Genomic DNA, 14,544 nt, shown 5'->3' with positions numbered 1-14,544 from the left:
CGCGTCCCGGAAGCGGGGTGGCGGCGCTTCCCCGAGTCCCGACCCGCCCCTAGGCCGCGGATCCACCTGGGAGCGGCCAGGGGCGGAGACCGAACCCGAGGGCGCCGAGGGTGGGATTGGATTGGGCTTGGGCGTAAGATGGCGTCGGCAGCGGTGAGCAGCGCCAAGCGGTCCCTGCGAGGAGAGCTGAAGCAGCGTCTGCGGGCGATAAGCGCAGAGGAGAGGCTACGCCAGTCCCGCGTACTGACCCAGAAGGTGCGAGACCGCCTGTGGCGGAAGCCGCGGCGGACAGACTCTCTGAAGGCCTGGCGGCCAGCGATTGCTGATCTGCGCATGGTCAGTGCAGGCGCAGGGCTAGGCCCTCCCGGCACGCGCACGTTTCCCCTCCAGGCGCGCGCACGTTTCCCCTCCCGGCATCCGCACGGCCTTTCCTGGCGCGCGCACGTCCCCTCGTCGTTGTCTGGCTGTTCTTCGCACTGTGGCGGAGAGAGGGCCCGGTAGTGAAAGTTGTGAGGCTAAAGAGCGAGAGGACGGCAGGGGTTGACAGATTTATCTCTGGAAGGGGAGTTCGTTTGCATGGGTGGCATCTTTGGTGCTCGAAAACTCCTCCGTGGGGATGAGGGTACTGTGGTGAGAGCAGGGTGAGAACAGAAAGTTGTAGTAGAGGAGTTGGGTGAACTCTTGAGTGCCCAGGTTCCTTCAGTGAGTCCCAAAGTTCATGAGCTATGAGTCAGACTCCAGTTACATTAGTAAAATGGCCAGAGAAAGATGCAGGTGCTTCAGATAAGGGAACACCAAAAAAAGTGTGGAGATGCCAAAGGTCAGAACTCAGATGTTGACTGCACTTCACTAAGCATATGGAGGGCTAAGGCTGTGTCTCAGTAGCTCCAGGGCCTAGGCTTTTCCTGTCTCAGAGTTGGTCAACATTAAATGCTTTTTCTTGAGTGAATGAAAGGAAGATGTGGCTGTCATACCCAGGCTTCCCAAGAACATAGGAAACAGAAGAGAGAAATGAGAGGAATAAGTGAGGGTCCTTGTTTGTTGGTTAGCAGACCTCTGTTTTATTACTTTCACCGACTGCACTGTTACGTATTTTTAGTCTGTCTATGTAATGCCAGTTTTCTTATCAATAAAATGGGAGTCATATCCTGTCTTGAAGGCATGTTCTAAAGAGTTTTTGGGGACTCATTTTTGTTAGACACCAGAGGAAGAAAAATTTAATGTCCCCTGAATAAGTACATATGTGTAATTCTGTTGTAAGTCAAACTGATGATCTGTCTTCCCAGCATCATGCACCAGTGGATATTTGGAGACTTGATGTTCCTTGGAATTAGTTATACCATCAGGCTTTCTTAATTACCCCTCACTATTCTATTATCCGTTATTTGCTCAAATTCAAGGTGCCAATGGGTTAAAGCAGTAACTCAAATATACTTATTTCACCCCCTCTTCATCTGTGTAGGTGTGCATGAGGGAATCTATACAGATGTTAATTCGGTCGTTCAAACAGTTATTTTAGCTATTATGAGGAAGCATTGCTGGGTGTTTTAGTATATGTAAAGGATATAGACTCTTGTCCTTACTATCTAGTTGTTTAAAATTTAGCTAATTCATTCACATATGTTGAACACCTAAGTAGTGCACACTTGGCTATGTACTGGGTTGTGGACATGAAAAAGATGATTGTTGCTCTAAAGGAGCAGATAGCCTCAAAGAGGAAACAGACGTGAATAAAGAATTGCATTGAAGCCAGATATATGATAAAGGTAAACACCAATATTGTGGAAATGTAGCCTTGGGGAGGGGGAATTGGAAAGCTTTCTATTGCAAAATGTTGAGGTGAATTTTGGAGAACAAGATGAATTTTTTCAGGTGAAGGGAAAGATGGGATAGGGGAGTGTGAGTAGGGATATTTAGGCAAGAGATGACAGGATACAGTTTAGCATGGGCGTTGGAACTACACAGATCTGGGTTTAATCTGGCGCCACTGTCTTTTAACTGTATATCCTTGGACAGATCTCATAATCTCTCAGAACCCTTGGTTCCTTGTCTATAAAATGGATAATATCACTCTTGTAGGTCGATTGTGAGAGTTAAAGAAGTGTGTAAAGGGATGTATTCAGTGCTTTACCTATTTTTTGATATGTCCTTTAGGAAGAGTATAGCATTTGGATAATGGGTTGAGGAATGAAGAAAGAAAAAAAAATATGGAGACCAGTAAGGGGCTGTTGTGCCAATTCAAGTGAAAGATGAAAAAGATGCAAACCAGAGCATGGGCAGTGAAGATGGGGGGAAAGGAGGCAAATGGGAGACTGTTAAGTGAGAAACAGCGGTACTTGGCAACTGATTGGAAGAGGTTAGAGAATACTGGAAGGGGAGGAGAGTCACCTATGATTCCTAAATTTAGAGCTGGGTATAATGGTGTTTAACCTTGGGCATAAAGAATGTAGGAAGTGGAACAAATTTTGGAGGAGCATGGGGGAAATAAAGATGAATTCAGTTTCTAATCTTTTATGTTGTCTTCGTCCATAGAAGATTAGAATTCATAAACTGTGGATGGGAATAGTGGCTACATAGATACAGAGTCACTGACAGCAATAGAATGACAACTGAGAGCTGGCATTAAAGGAGGAGAGAGAAAAATTAAAAAGCAGACCCATCACCCTCAGTAATAAATACATTTTACTCTGTACAAACAAATATACACATACAAGGAACATTTTACAGCTCTTACCACATACAATGAAATGTAATATTTTCTCTTTTTTTCGAGACAGAGTCTTGCTCTGTCGCCCAGGCTGGAGTGCGGTGGCATGATCTCAGCTCACTGCAACTTCCGCCACCCACGTTCAAGCGATTCTCCTGCCTCAGCCTCCCAAGTAGCTGGGATTACAGGCACGTGCCACCATGCCCAGCTAATTTTTCTATTTTTAGTAGAGATGGGGTTTCACCATGTTGGCCAGGGTGGTCTCGAACTCGACCTCGTGATCTTCCCGCTTCTGGCTCTCAAAGTGCTGGGATTACAGGCGTGAGCCCCTGTGCCTGACTCGAACTTTAACATTTGCTATTCTATTTCATTTAAAAATTATAGCCTGCTATTGATTTCATGACTAACCAATGGATCATCTCTGGAAACATCAGTGTACTGTGTAGTGTTTTGCCATAGTGAATGCTCAATAAAGGTGTTAAATGATGTCTTTCATTTAGAAAAGCATATTATTCTTATTGTCACTGTACCTTTTTATAACTTAGAAATTTATCAGAGAAGTAATTTAAATGGTGAAGAAATTCAGCTTTATGTCATATCTTGATTCCCTAACTAATTAAGATGAGGAAATTAGTGCCCCTTTACTCACTATGTTTTCTACTCCCTCTGTCAGTTTCTGACATTTATATTGTTATGTTGTCAAGTTTTGTAATTTTTCATTTTTTGAGACAGAGTCTTACTCTGTCGCCCAGGCTGGAGTACAGTGGCGCAATCTCGGCTCACTGCAACCTCTGCCTCTTGGGTTCAAGGAGTTCTGTGCCTCAGCCTCCCGAGTAGCTGGGATTACAGATGCCCGCCACCACGCCCGGCTAATTTTTGTATTTTTAGTAGAGACAGGGTTTCACCATCTTGGCCAGGCTGATGTTGAACTCCTGACCTCATCATCCACCCGCCTCAGCCTCCCAAAGTGCTAGGATTACAGGCATGAGCCACCACACCCAGCCAGGTTTTGTAATATTTAAACTTTGTTCTGTAACTATAATGAGTCTACTCAGCAGTATTTGTGACCGATTTCCAAACTTGAGATTTCAGTAAATAGTATTTACAGTAAACAGTATTTACAAAAATATGTAAAGCACTGAATACATACCTTGGTTTTTTTTTTTTTTTTTCTTTTTTTTAGATGGAGTCTCGCTCTGTCGCCAGGCTGGAGTGCAGTGGCACAATCTTGGCTCACTGCAACCTCTGCCTCCCGGGTTCAAGTGATTCTCTTGGCTCAGCCTCCCGAGTAGCTGGGACTACAGGCGTGCACCACTACACCCAGCTAATTTTTGTATTTTTAGTAGAGACAGGGTTTCACCATGTTGGCCAGGATGGTCTCAACCTCTTGACCTCGTGATCCACCCACCTTGGCCTCCCAAAGTGCCAGGATTATAGGTGTGAGCCACCGTGCCCAGCTGTATTTTTGTTCTATAGATGGTATTCATCATAGAACCAAGTTGTATGATTGAATATGTAAGAAAAGACATAACTTTATGTCACTAGATATGTGTAACTAGGAAGGTAATGTTTCAAGTGTTAATACCAAAGCTTTTCTCTTTTCCTCCATAATTGCTCAAAATCATTCTCTGTTTTACTTTGTTCCCATTTGGAGCATATTTCTAATTTAGTTCTATATTTTTCCAGGAGCTTCTGATTGCCTTTATTTTTCTTTTTTTGACAAATCAAAAATATCTGTCTTATCAATATATTCTTTTTCATCGTCTGTTAAAATAAATCCACTCTCTTTTTGAAAACACTCCAGCCCCTTGCTTCTTCTGGTCTGGTTGCCTCTGGCCCATTGCACTGCCATTGCCCTGGGGTTCCTCCTTACTCCACTTCTGAGTTAGGACCGCTTTTTGAGTCTAGTATCTTTTTCTCTCTTGGATTCTTTTCCTTTCATCTTATTAGAGTATATCTTCAGATAATTTTTTTTGAGAAAGTATCTATGGGGGTGGTAAACTTTTAAATATACTTTAGGAAATGTTTTACCCTCATACTAGATTGATAGTTTGAATTTCAAATTTAAAATTATTTTCTTTGTTCTGCTCAGCACCCATGGCCCCCATTCAATATGGAGACTAGTGTTTTTCTTTTACTTTTTTTTTTTTTTTTTGAGATGGAGTTTTGTTCTTGTTGCTCAGGCTTGAGTGTTATGGCGTGATCTTGGCTCAATTTCTGCCTCCTGGGTTCAAGGGATTCTTCTGCCTCAGCCTCTCAAGTATCTGGGACTACAGGCATGCGCCATGACACCTGGCTAATTTTGTATTTTTAATAGAGATGGGGTTTTACCTTGTTGGTCAGGCTGGCCTCGAACTCCTGACCTCAGATGATCTACCCGCCTCCGCCTCCAAAAGTGCTGGGATTACAGGTGTGAGCCAAGTATATCTTCTTTGATTATTTCTTTTTCCTTTGTGCCTTTTTGGAACTCTTGTTAATCAGATAATAAAAATCATAGATTGATCTTCTGTATTTCTTAACATTTTTTTCATTTTTCCTATTTTTGTCTTTTCCCCTACTCCAAGGCTGTCTCCTAAGTTGTTTTAATTTTGCTAATCACAATTTTAGTTTCCATTGATTATTTCATGATTCCCTGATTGCTTCCTCCCCTAGCAGTCTATTGTTATTTTAGAAATGGAATTATCTTCTTGAGTTTGTCTGAGAAAACTAATTAGAATTTCAAAAAATTATCTGTCCTGTTTGTCCATTTTTTCTCCCCTTCTTGTTTTTTTTTTTCATCCTCCTATTTTGTATTTTGACTTTTCAAAATGTTTGATGAGCCTTTATTGTCTGTACATATTTGTGAATGAAGGTGTCTTAGCTAATGGGGATTTCCTCTGCCTTTTATAGTTGCTTTGGGATTTCAAGGGAGGAATGGATTCTGCCTGACTTGCACCCTTATTCTCTGAGTGTTGTGATCTGCTGCTGTTTTGTCAGCAAAATACTGTCCCATCCACTCTTTGTCTTACAGAAATTAGGTCTCTGTTCCCTTGTTCTCAGCACTCTAATGGATTTTCTTTTTTGTGGTTCTTTACCGTCACATTAATGGGATTTGAGGAAGGAAGATAAATATGTATGCACAGTCTCACACTGAATGTTAACTGATGTTTATTACTACTTATTCAACTCTCGATCTTCTATATTCTGCTGTAAAGAGAGCAAAAAGGATACTTAACTTTCTCATATAGTAGTCGGATGCCCAAAGCCCCAGGCCTGCCCAGGTCTAGGTTTCACATTTCCTTTCTTTGCCCATTTCAGGCCTCAAAACAATTTTGTAAATTTTCAGAATGTGAGAGTTAACTTTCTTTCTTAGACTGGTTTGATGTGCTCTATCTACTTGATTTCTGTGTTTCCTTTTTTATTAGTAATACCTTGACTTTCTATTCCTGTATCTTTTTGCTAGTCATATTTATAAGCTACTTCTATGGCTTACAATTATATAATAATAACAAAAGTATTAAAAAGTCTGATAAAGAATAAGAAAAGTATTCTTTTCTTTTTAGTTTGGCAAACAGGTAAGAACAGAAAAGGAAGGGAAAAAAAGAGAGCTGGCCAGGTGCAGTGGCTCACACCTGTAATCCCAGCACTTTGGGAGGTCCAGGTGGGTGGATCAGTTGAGCTCAGGAGTTTGAGACCGGCCTGAGCAACATGGTGAAACCCTGTCTCCACAAAAAAATACGAAAAATCAGCTGGACATAGTGGTTGCACCTGTGGTCCCAGCTACTCTGGAGGCTGAGGCAGGAGGATTGCCTGAGCCTAAGAGGCAGAGGTTGCAGATTGTGCCACTGCACTCCAGCCTGGGGAATGGAGGGAGACCCTGTCTATATATATATATATATATAAAACAAAAAAAAAAAAAAAGGAAAAGGGAGAGTGAAGGACTAACTTCTGAGTCTGGATAAGTTCCTGAGATTGTTGACATTTCTATGATGAGCAAAGCTCAATTCCCTTCTCCTGCCTGATGGATGATTCAATTGAAAATTATTTCTTTCGTCAGGATCTGCTCTCTCCGCATAATTGTGAATATTTTGATATTCATTTGAACAGGTGAATTTTAGGAAATGGGATGGGGATGGCAGAGCTAAGAGAGAATTATAAGGCATGTTCTCTGCCTCAGAGAGCTCAGTTCATGGACCGGTTAGAGATACCACATTTAGGGCACATGAAACAATTAGTGATCCACTCATGACAATACATTATTGTTATATATTAACTCTAAATGTAGTAAGGGTTCGGCAGAAGTTAGGAAAAGTTAGGGCTTGTGTTGGACTTTAAATGGGTAGAATTTGGGAGGAGAGAGAAGCCTGACAATCCAAGGAGTGGAGAAGCTTGTGGGAGGCAAGATTCAGAGATAAAATAAAGCAGACTCTAGGGAAAGCATGTGAAATGACCGAAGACTACTAAAATGGGTAGGTGGGGATCAAGCCTGGAATTCTCTAGATAAATAGCTTGTCTCCACAGTGACCTTTTAATGGGTTTTCACACCTACCAGAGTGGGTGTACCAGGAAGGGATAAAAGGAGCAGGTAAGTGCTGGGTCCCAAACTAAAAGTCAGGCTTCAGGATGCAACACTGTCTGACCCACTATATCACTCTGCTCCGCCCACCTTTTTTTTCTTTTTAATATTTAAAGAAATTGGAGAAGGCTGAGAGAGAAAGGAAGAACTGTTAAGGGGAGTTACTAAATATAGTCTTGGAAAATATAATTGCCATAATTTCCCATTTAGGTGATTGCCCACAGTGAGTATCAAAAGTCCGAAAGAATTTCCATCTTTCTGAGCATGCAAGATGAAATTGAGACAGAAGAGATTATCAAGGACATTTTCCAACGAGGCAAAGTCTGCTTCATCCCTCGGTATCAGTTCCAGAGCAATCACATGGATATGGTGAGACTAGCATCACCAGAGGAAATTTCCTTACTTCCCAGAACATCCTGGAATATCCCTCAGCCTGGTGAGGGTGATGTTCGGGAGGAGGCCTTGTCCACAGGTGAGTATTATGGTGTTAGGATGTTGTTAGGTTATGACCAGTTGTTAGATCTCAGATTCACCTGTTATGTGTGGGTCAGTGGGAGTTGCTTTTCCTGTAGGGATTAATTTGTATTTTGCCTACGTTCCAAGACACCTGTATTACTTGGTTTAGGATGTGATGCCTTTTGAAAACTGTGAAGTGTAAACGAATAATATTGTTGACTTCTCACATATTGTTGCCCTACCTTGTGGGCTGAATTATGTATTTTTCCTGAATCATTATTTCCTGTGGTTTCAGTTATGGCCTGCTTGCTAATGAGCATATTACTATTAATGCTAATTAGCACTTATATCTCCAGTTCAGACCTGAAAACTACTTTCTGTACATCTCTACTTGGATGTCACATATACATCTCAAACATGAGATGTTCCAAACTGAGTCATGGTCCCCTTAGCCTCGACTACCTACCATGTGTTTATCTCAGTACATGGCACCACCAGCTACCCAGCTGGCCATGCCAGAAATCTCCAGGTCATCCTTGACTCCCCTCTTTCTCTCGTGCCCCACATGTGGTCTATTGCTAAGTCCTGATGATTTTACCTACTGCATATTTAGTGAATCTGTCCATTTCTCTCTAACCCACTGCTACTACTGCAGTCTAAGCTGACATCTCCTCCTGCCTGCATTCCGGGAAAGGCCTTTTAACTGTTCTTTCTCACCATGTCTTGCATCTTCTCCTTCCTCTTTATTGGTTATTTAAAAGTAATTGAAACAAGATTTTGAAAACACAAATCTGCCACTTCTCTCCCCTCCTTAAAGTCTTTCTGTGACTTACTGTTGCCCTTAGGTTGAAGTGAACACTACTTAATGAGGTTCTTCCCGATCTTGGCCCTGCTATCTTTCTATTTTCACATCTTTCTACTCCCCACTTCATAGTCTGAGTTCCAGCCACTCTGAGTATCTCTGTTTCCCAACTCCACTTTGCCTTCTCTACTGCTGGGTCTTAATACATGCTGTTTTCTGGCCAACAGCTGCTTGGGAAGTTTTATCATTATGAAACAGGTAAAGAGCTGAAAGCAAAATAAGCTAAGGGTATTATTTTTTAGTATAATGCCTGAAACCCATCTTAGAGATGTATATTTTTGACTGAGACTTAAATGGTTGCAAAGAAGCCCCAGCACAACTTTATGCAGTCTTTACTCAGTTTCTGCCCCTTCCAATACAATGCCATTGCCTATAAAGTCAGTATGATGGAGTGGGAGGGGAGAGGGTCAAGGACTCATAACCGTAGAGGGATTATGTACTTTGCTAGTTTAACTTTTCCTGTATTGTCCAGTCTTGGGCTTTGCTAGATGTTTAGGCACCAAAAATATATTCAGATCTACCTCCTTCATGTCCTGCATCAATAGGCCAGATGAATGTCAGCATTTTAAAACTCTTTCATATTTTCAAGGGGAAAGCTTGCAAGCATTTCAAGGCAATGAGATAATAAGGGAATACAGAGTATTTGGAGAACAGTCTAGGGTTATAGATAAGAAAAGATGGGAAATTATAACTACTGACTTTGCTCAAACTTAATGCTTAATAGTGGAACCTAGGATACTGTCCCAATTCCAGTTGACTCTGTTAACAGCTCCTTCAATGCTTGCATCATCTCTGATTGAAATTTTACTTGGTTTCCTCCAGTAACCAATTCCTCTAGAGGCAGCTCATTCCTTTTAGAACAGCTCTGCTCCTTCTAGAACATCTTCCTTGGGTTGAGCTAAAGTATGTCACTTCGAACTCCTGTGCATTTGTTCTAGTTCTATTCAAGTACAGAGGTGAAAAGAGTAAGGAAGAAGCATTATTTTTCCTTTTAACTTATTTGCACTTCCTGATTAGGATAATCTCAATCCAAATAAGTGAGTCAATCATTTATGTATGTTTTTTTTTTTTTTTTTAAGACAGAGTTTTGCTCTGTCACCCAGGCTGGAGTGCAAATGGTGCGATCTCAGCTCACTGCAACTTCCGCCTCCTGGGTTCAAGTGATTCTCCTGCCTCAGCATCCCAAGTAGCTAGGATTATAGGCATGTGCCACCATGGCCAGCTAATTTTGTATTTTTAATAGAGATGGGGTTTCACCATGTTGGTCAGGCTGATCTCGAACTCCTGACCTTAGATGATCCACCTGCCTCGGCCTCCCAAAGTGCTGGGATTACAGGCGTGAGCCACCACGCTCGGCCTGTGTATGGTTTTTAGCACGTCGTTTGGCACATAGGAGCTATCGAATAAATGGTAATATATTAATTTTAAGCAAGGAAGTCAGAATTATTCATTGTAAGATAAACTCATTACTAGCCAAGTAGTTAATATTTTGGTAATTTTCAGCAGATATTTTCACACATCTACTTTGTGTCAGATACTCTTTTAGGTCTGGAAAGATAAGGCCCTGATTTGAAGGGACTCACACTATAGCTGGTGAGACAGAAAATGAACATAAACAGAATATCCTAACCTGTAGTATTTGTCAAATATAAGTGTCAAATGAAAAGATACTGAATATTAAAAACAGAAATTTAGAATATGGTTCTGAATAGGAAAAAGTCCACCAAAAATACCCCACAACTGGTTGTTCATTTTTTTATTTCTCCTTCATAGCATTTATTCATGCTGTATTTGTAGTAACAGTGACCCCTTTTTCCCCCATGCATTTTTCTTTGCAGATACTTGCAATCTGGGTTGCAGAGGGATAGAGGATTATACCCACAGTTTCTCGAAACTACAGTCTGGGGTCAAAGCTTGCTGCTGTTGTTTATAGAAATGTTTGAGTAGGCAGCCTCGGCTGTTTGTTGTCTTCTAACATCACCCTCTGTAATGTGGATGTCTACTTGCATCAGCAACTTAAAATGTGGCAACTTCAGTGCTTAAGCATAAATCTAGCTTTACAATGTTTGGGACAAGCTGATCAGAGCTCAGACTGTCCTTGGTATAGCTTTCGTTGTCTGTTTATCTTTCTTGTTTGCTCACATTATCAGAGCTTAGAAAAGAGTGAGCTTTTGTGTCCTCAGTTGCAATGATAAGTTCCTAAGCAAAAATTTCCCATGGGCTATTCTTGTATTATATATGTAGCAAAAGAAATAGATTGCTAAATGAAATAGAGGGTCGGATTCTTTCCCAAGTTTATCTTCAAGGTAAGGGCTACTTGGGCGATTAGATTAGGGCAGGAATTTTTCCAGTGCAAGTATATAGTCTGATTCAACCTGGCTTAAGCTAAAATGAGATTTTATCGGCCCAGAGACTGAAAAGTTCACAGAAGGGCTGGCTGGGTCAGTGGCATTAGGATCCAGTCTATCTCTGCCTTTTGGCTTTGCTTCCATCTATGTCAGTTTCATTTACTGGTGCCACATGGTGGCCCATAGCAGCTCTAGGTTCCATGGCATCCTTACTGTTAGCAATAAAGAACAAGTTTGTTTTCTAACAGTCTGATAAAGTCCTGGTCCTAAATCTTCTTGACCCAAATGGGCATCTTGAAATTAATCACTATGGCCAGAGATATGGAATTGGCTGACTGGCTTACGCCTGGGTCTTACGTGCCTGTCGCTGACCCATTCTTTGTGACCAGGAAGAAAAGAAGTGCCAGTTGACTTAGACTAGGTCATATGCCCAGCTCGGCAGCCCTACCCAAACCACTGAGCTGAGAGTACGGTGAGAGTGTTTGTTGTGTTTCCAGAACAAGGGGGAATGGATACTGGAGAGTCAAAACTAAACTCACCTCTGCTATCAATCATTTCTGAAATTCTGCAGAGTATAATAGGCTCTTTGCAGTCATAGCTTTGCCAGTGTTGATTTTTAACTTATGATCCTCTTGGAGGCTTTTTGGGAATTAATATCTATGTGTAGGTACCTGAGCCATAACTTAATGATCATAATGAAGACTTTCTAGTCCTCAAATAAAACATTTTAAAGTAATCAAGTGAGGCATCATCAAGGACAGAGTCTTTGAACTACCCTTCTAGGTTGTTCATGATCAGTACTTTTGGGAGGGTTATGATTGGTTCACTATAAGTAGCTCACATTGACTTCATTTCTTTCTTTGTTAGGATTGCATGGCATCTGCAAGAATATAATAAAAGATAGTGGGTATGGATTTCATCAAGGCATATTTGATGGAGTCATGATATCCTCGGGATGCTGGAGAAATTTGTATTGGCTTATAATACTTTCTTCAGAAAAGATGTATAGAGCACTGCTCTGTGGGAGGTGTGATGGGGACATAGCAGGGAACAGCATGGACTTGGTTCCCAGTGTTGTGGAGTTAACTAGCCTGTTCTCACAGAAGCAGGTTTGTGCTGGCATGTCACAGGGCTCTCTTCTTTTTGCTCTCCTGTTCAACTTTTTGTTGAACTTTTAGCTTTTTTCAGCTTTTGTTGAACACTTAGATGTCTCACTGTTCCTTATTTTCAGCATGTCGAAATTCATTCTTATTCTTTTTGTGTTTTTCATATTTCTGTTAGCAGCTTCTTTGTAGACATGGAATTATCCTTGCCTCCTTCTCACCATCCAGTTATTACCAGATTTTTCTTTGTAATGTTTTTGTCACCTGTCTTTCTCTAATTCCAGTTTTGGGAGAATTCTTTGTCTACAATTTTCATTCTTCGTGTCTGTTCCATTGGAGTAAACTTTAAATTGGTTTCCTGGCCATATTAACTTTTCCAAAGTACCTTTCTGTACGGGTCATCTACCCTATTCAGGCCTTCTCTGTATGCTGAATAGATCTGTGTACCTGAGCAAACAATGATTCCTGCTGGTTGTTGCCAAAAGAAGGGACATTGGATGAAATCCAAACATTGAGGCCACTTTCTGGGCCTTACCTGCCTTTCTGCCTTAATACTTGTGCCTCCTTGGTACAGTTCCTTATTTCAGCCAAAGTGGTCTGCTGGAAGACAGTATTTCCTAGTAATGGAAAATATGGATTTGAGAATCAGACCAACCTGGATTTGGATTCTAGTTTTGCTCCTTTCTAATTGTGTTACCTTGGGAAGATCACTTAACTTCTCAGAGTTTGTCTTCTTGCCTGTAAGTGGATTCAGACCTACCTTGCATATCTGTTATGGAGCTTAAATGAGATAATGTCTGAATAGTGTTTGACACATAGTAGATGCTCAGTAAAAATGCCCTTGTTGCTGCTGTGGCTGCTGTTGTTTTTGCTGATGTTGAGTGGTCAAGCATAGGGTAATGCTATGTGCTTTACTGTGAAAGTGATTTTGTTTATACCATTTTCCAGGCTAGAATATATTATATGTTTCTTCAGGATAGTCTCTTCTAGTCTGGTGCTTAAGATCACTAGCTTTGGAGTCAGACTGATCTGAGTTTGAATGTGGCCTTTACCACTTGGGCAGAATTACTTAACATCTCAAAGTCCAAATTTCCCATCTGAAAACTGGAGATAATTACAGTACTGACTAACTGTGTTGTTGAGAGGATAAAGTAAGATGATATATGTAAAGTGCCTAGTATAGTTTGCCATGTAGTCAGAGATCAATACATGGTAGTTATTAACACTAAGCAGAAATTATTTTCCCCAAACCTTCCCTGGCTCCCTACAATGTACTAGTCTCTTTCTTCCTTAATTCTTATGTATGTGGTACTTTACATATATTACCATGTTTTATTCTTTTTGGAAGTGTTTCTCTTTTCTTTGCTGATAGACTTAGACTCTTTAGGAGCAGAAACCTTCTTCTAAATCATTTGTATCCCTGGTACATAGTCATGTGGTTTATGTGGTAGACTTTCAGTAAAGGTTTCTTGAGGTGAAGCTAACAGTTTTGAATTCAAAGAATGCCTGTGTAAATGAATAGATGATCAACACTTTATAGCTATAAAAGAAAAGCTGGATTTAAAAAACTATATGCATGTGCACAGGGACACATTAAAAAGTATACCAGAGTCAGTTGTTTTATAAGGTGCTGTAACTTGTTGTTTTTAGAGACAAGGTCTCACTCTGTCACCCGGACTGGAGTGCAGGAGTGTAATCATAGCTTACTGTAACCTTGAACTCCTGAGCTCAAGTGATCCTCCAACCTCAGCCTCCTGAGTAGCTGGGACTACACATGCACACTACCATGCCTGACTAACTAATTTTTAAATTTTTTGTAGAGACAGGTCTACTCTGTTGCCCAGGCTGATCTCGAACTCCTGGCCTCAAGCAATCCTCCTGCCTTGGCCTCCCAGAGTGCTGGGCTTATAGGTGTGAGCCACGGCACCCAATCAGCATTTTTTATATTTGTGAGTAAAGAGTTAACATCAGTCCTGGACTAAGCTGGACCTGCCTGGGGGAATATCCTTGAAACTTATCTTCTCTCAGCACTAGTTTTTGGGAAGCCATAGAGTTGTGATAACGTGGGATGTACCTGTACCTGTACCTGCCTGTTACTGTGTGCTGCTATACCTGAATTGGGAGCTGTGAGTTGGCATGGAAGCCTTGGGTCTGTGGAACTAGATCTCTACAAAAGATGGGCAGGAAATGGAGGTTGCAGCTTCTCTGCGTGAAGGTGACCTGTGTGCCCCTTGGCTCTTGCTGTACCTTGTGTGAGTGAGAAGGCAAAAGAAGCAGTGTACTGAGGTAGCTGCTGGGCTCTGGATGAGGTAAATATGCTGAACCTGCCATATCTCCTCTTCTGTGTTCTTCTGTAAGGCTAAGTACATGGAGTAATACTTAGATTGTTTCCTGAGCCCATGTGCCAAGTCAAATCTATAACAGCTGCTGGGTCAATACAGTCTCTGGGTTTGTTTTTAATTTTTTGTGGGGAGTGGGCAGTGCAGCTTAAATAACAGACATTTATTTTCTGA

At 41.3% G+C, this 14,544-nt stretch overlaps 1 protein-coding gene across 5 annotated transcripts in view; it reads left to right on the top strand.

Annotated features, from left to right (window-relative positions):
* The window catches only part of LOC111527175 (5-formyltetrahydrofolate cyclo-ligase), a 72,715-nt gene that overhangs the window by 22,151 nt on the left and 36,020 nt on the right, over nucleotides 1–14,544 (top strand). For 3 of the 5 annotated variants that reach the window (XM_023193383.1, XM_023193382.3, XM_023193384.3), the window contains exon 2: nucleotides 7,473–7,734. In XM_023193383.1, coding sequence (XP_023049151.1) covers nucleotides 7,527–7,734 — 208 coding nt within the window. In that variant the 5' untranslated portion in view covers nucleotides 7,473–7,526. Of the gene's footprint in view, nucleotides 1–50; nucleotides 337–7,472; nucleotides 7,735–14,544 lie in introns of those variants that run through there. The other 2 variants (XM_023193380.2, XM_023193381.1) reach the window with 2 other exon arrangements.

This window comes from Piliocolobus tephrosceles, chromosome 6, assembly GCF_002776525.5.
Source record: "Piliocolobus tephrosceles isolate RC106 chromosome 6, ASM277652v3, whole genome shotgun sequence".
NCBI lineage: Eukaryota > Metazoa > Chordata > Mammalia > Primates > Cercopithecidae > Piliocolobus > Piliocolobus tephrosceles.
The sequence above is the reverse complement of the archived record's forward strand: the minus strand, read 5'-3'. Positions and strand labels throughout refer to the sequence as shown.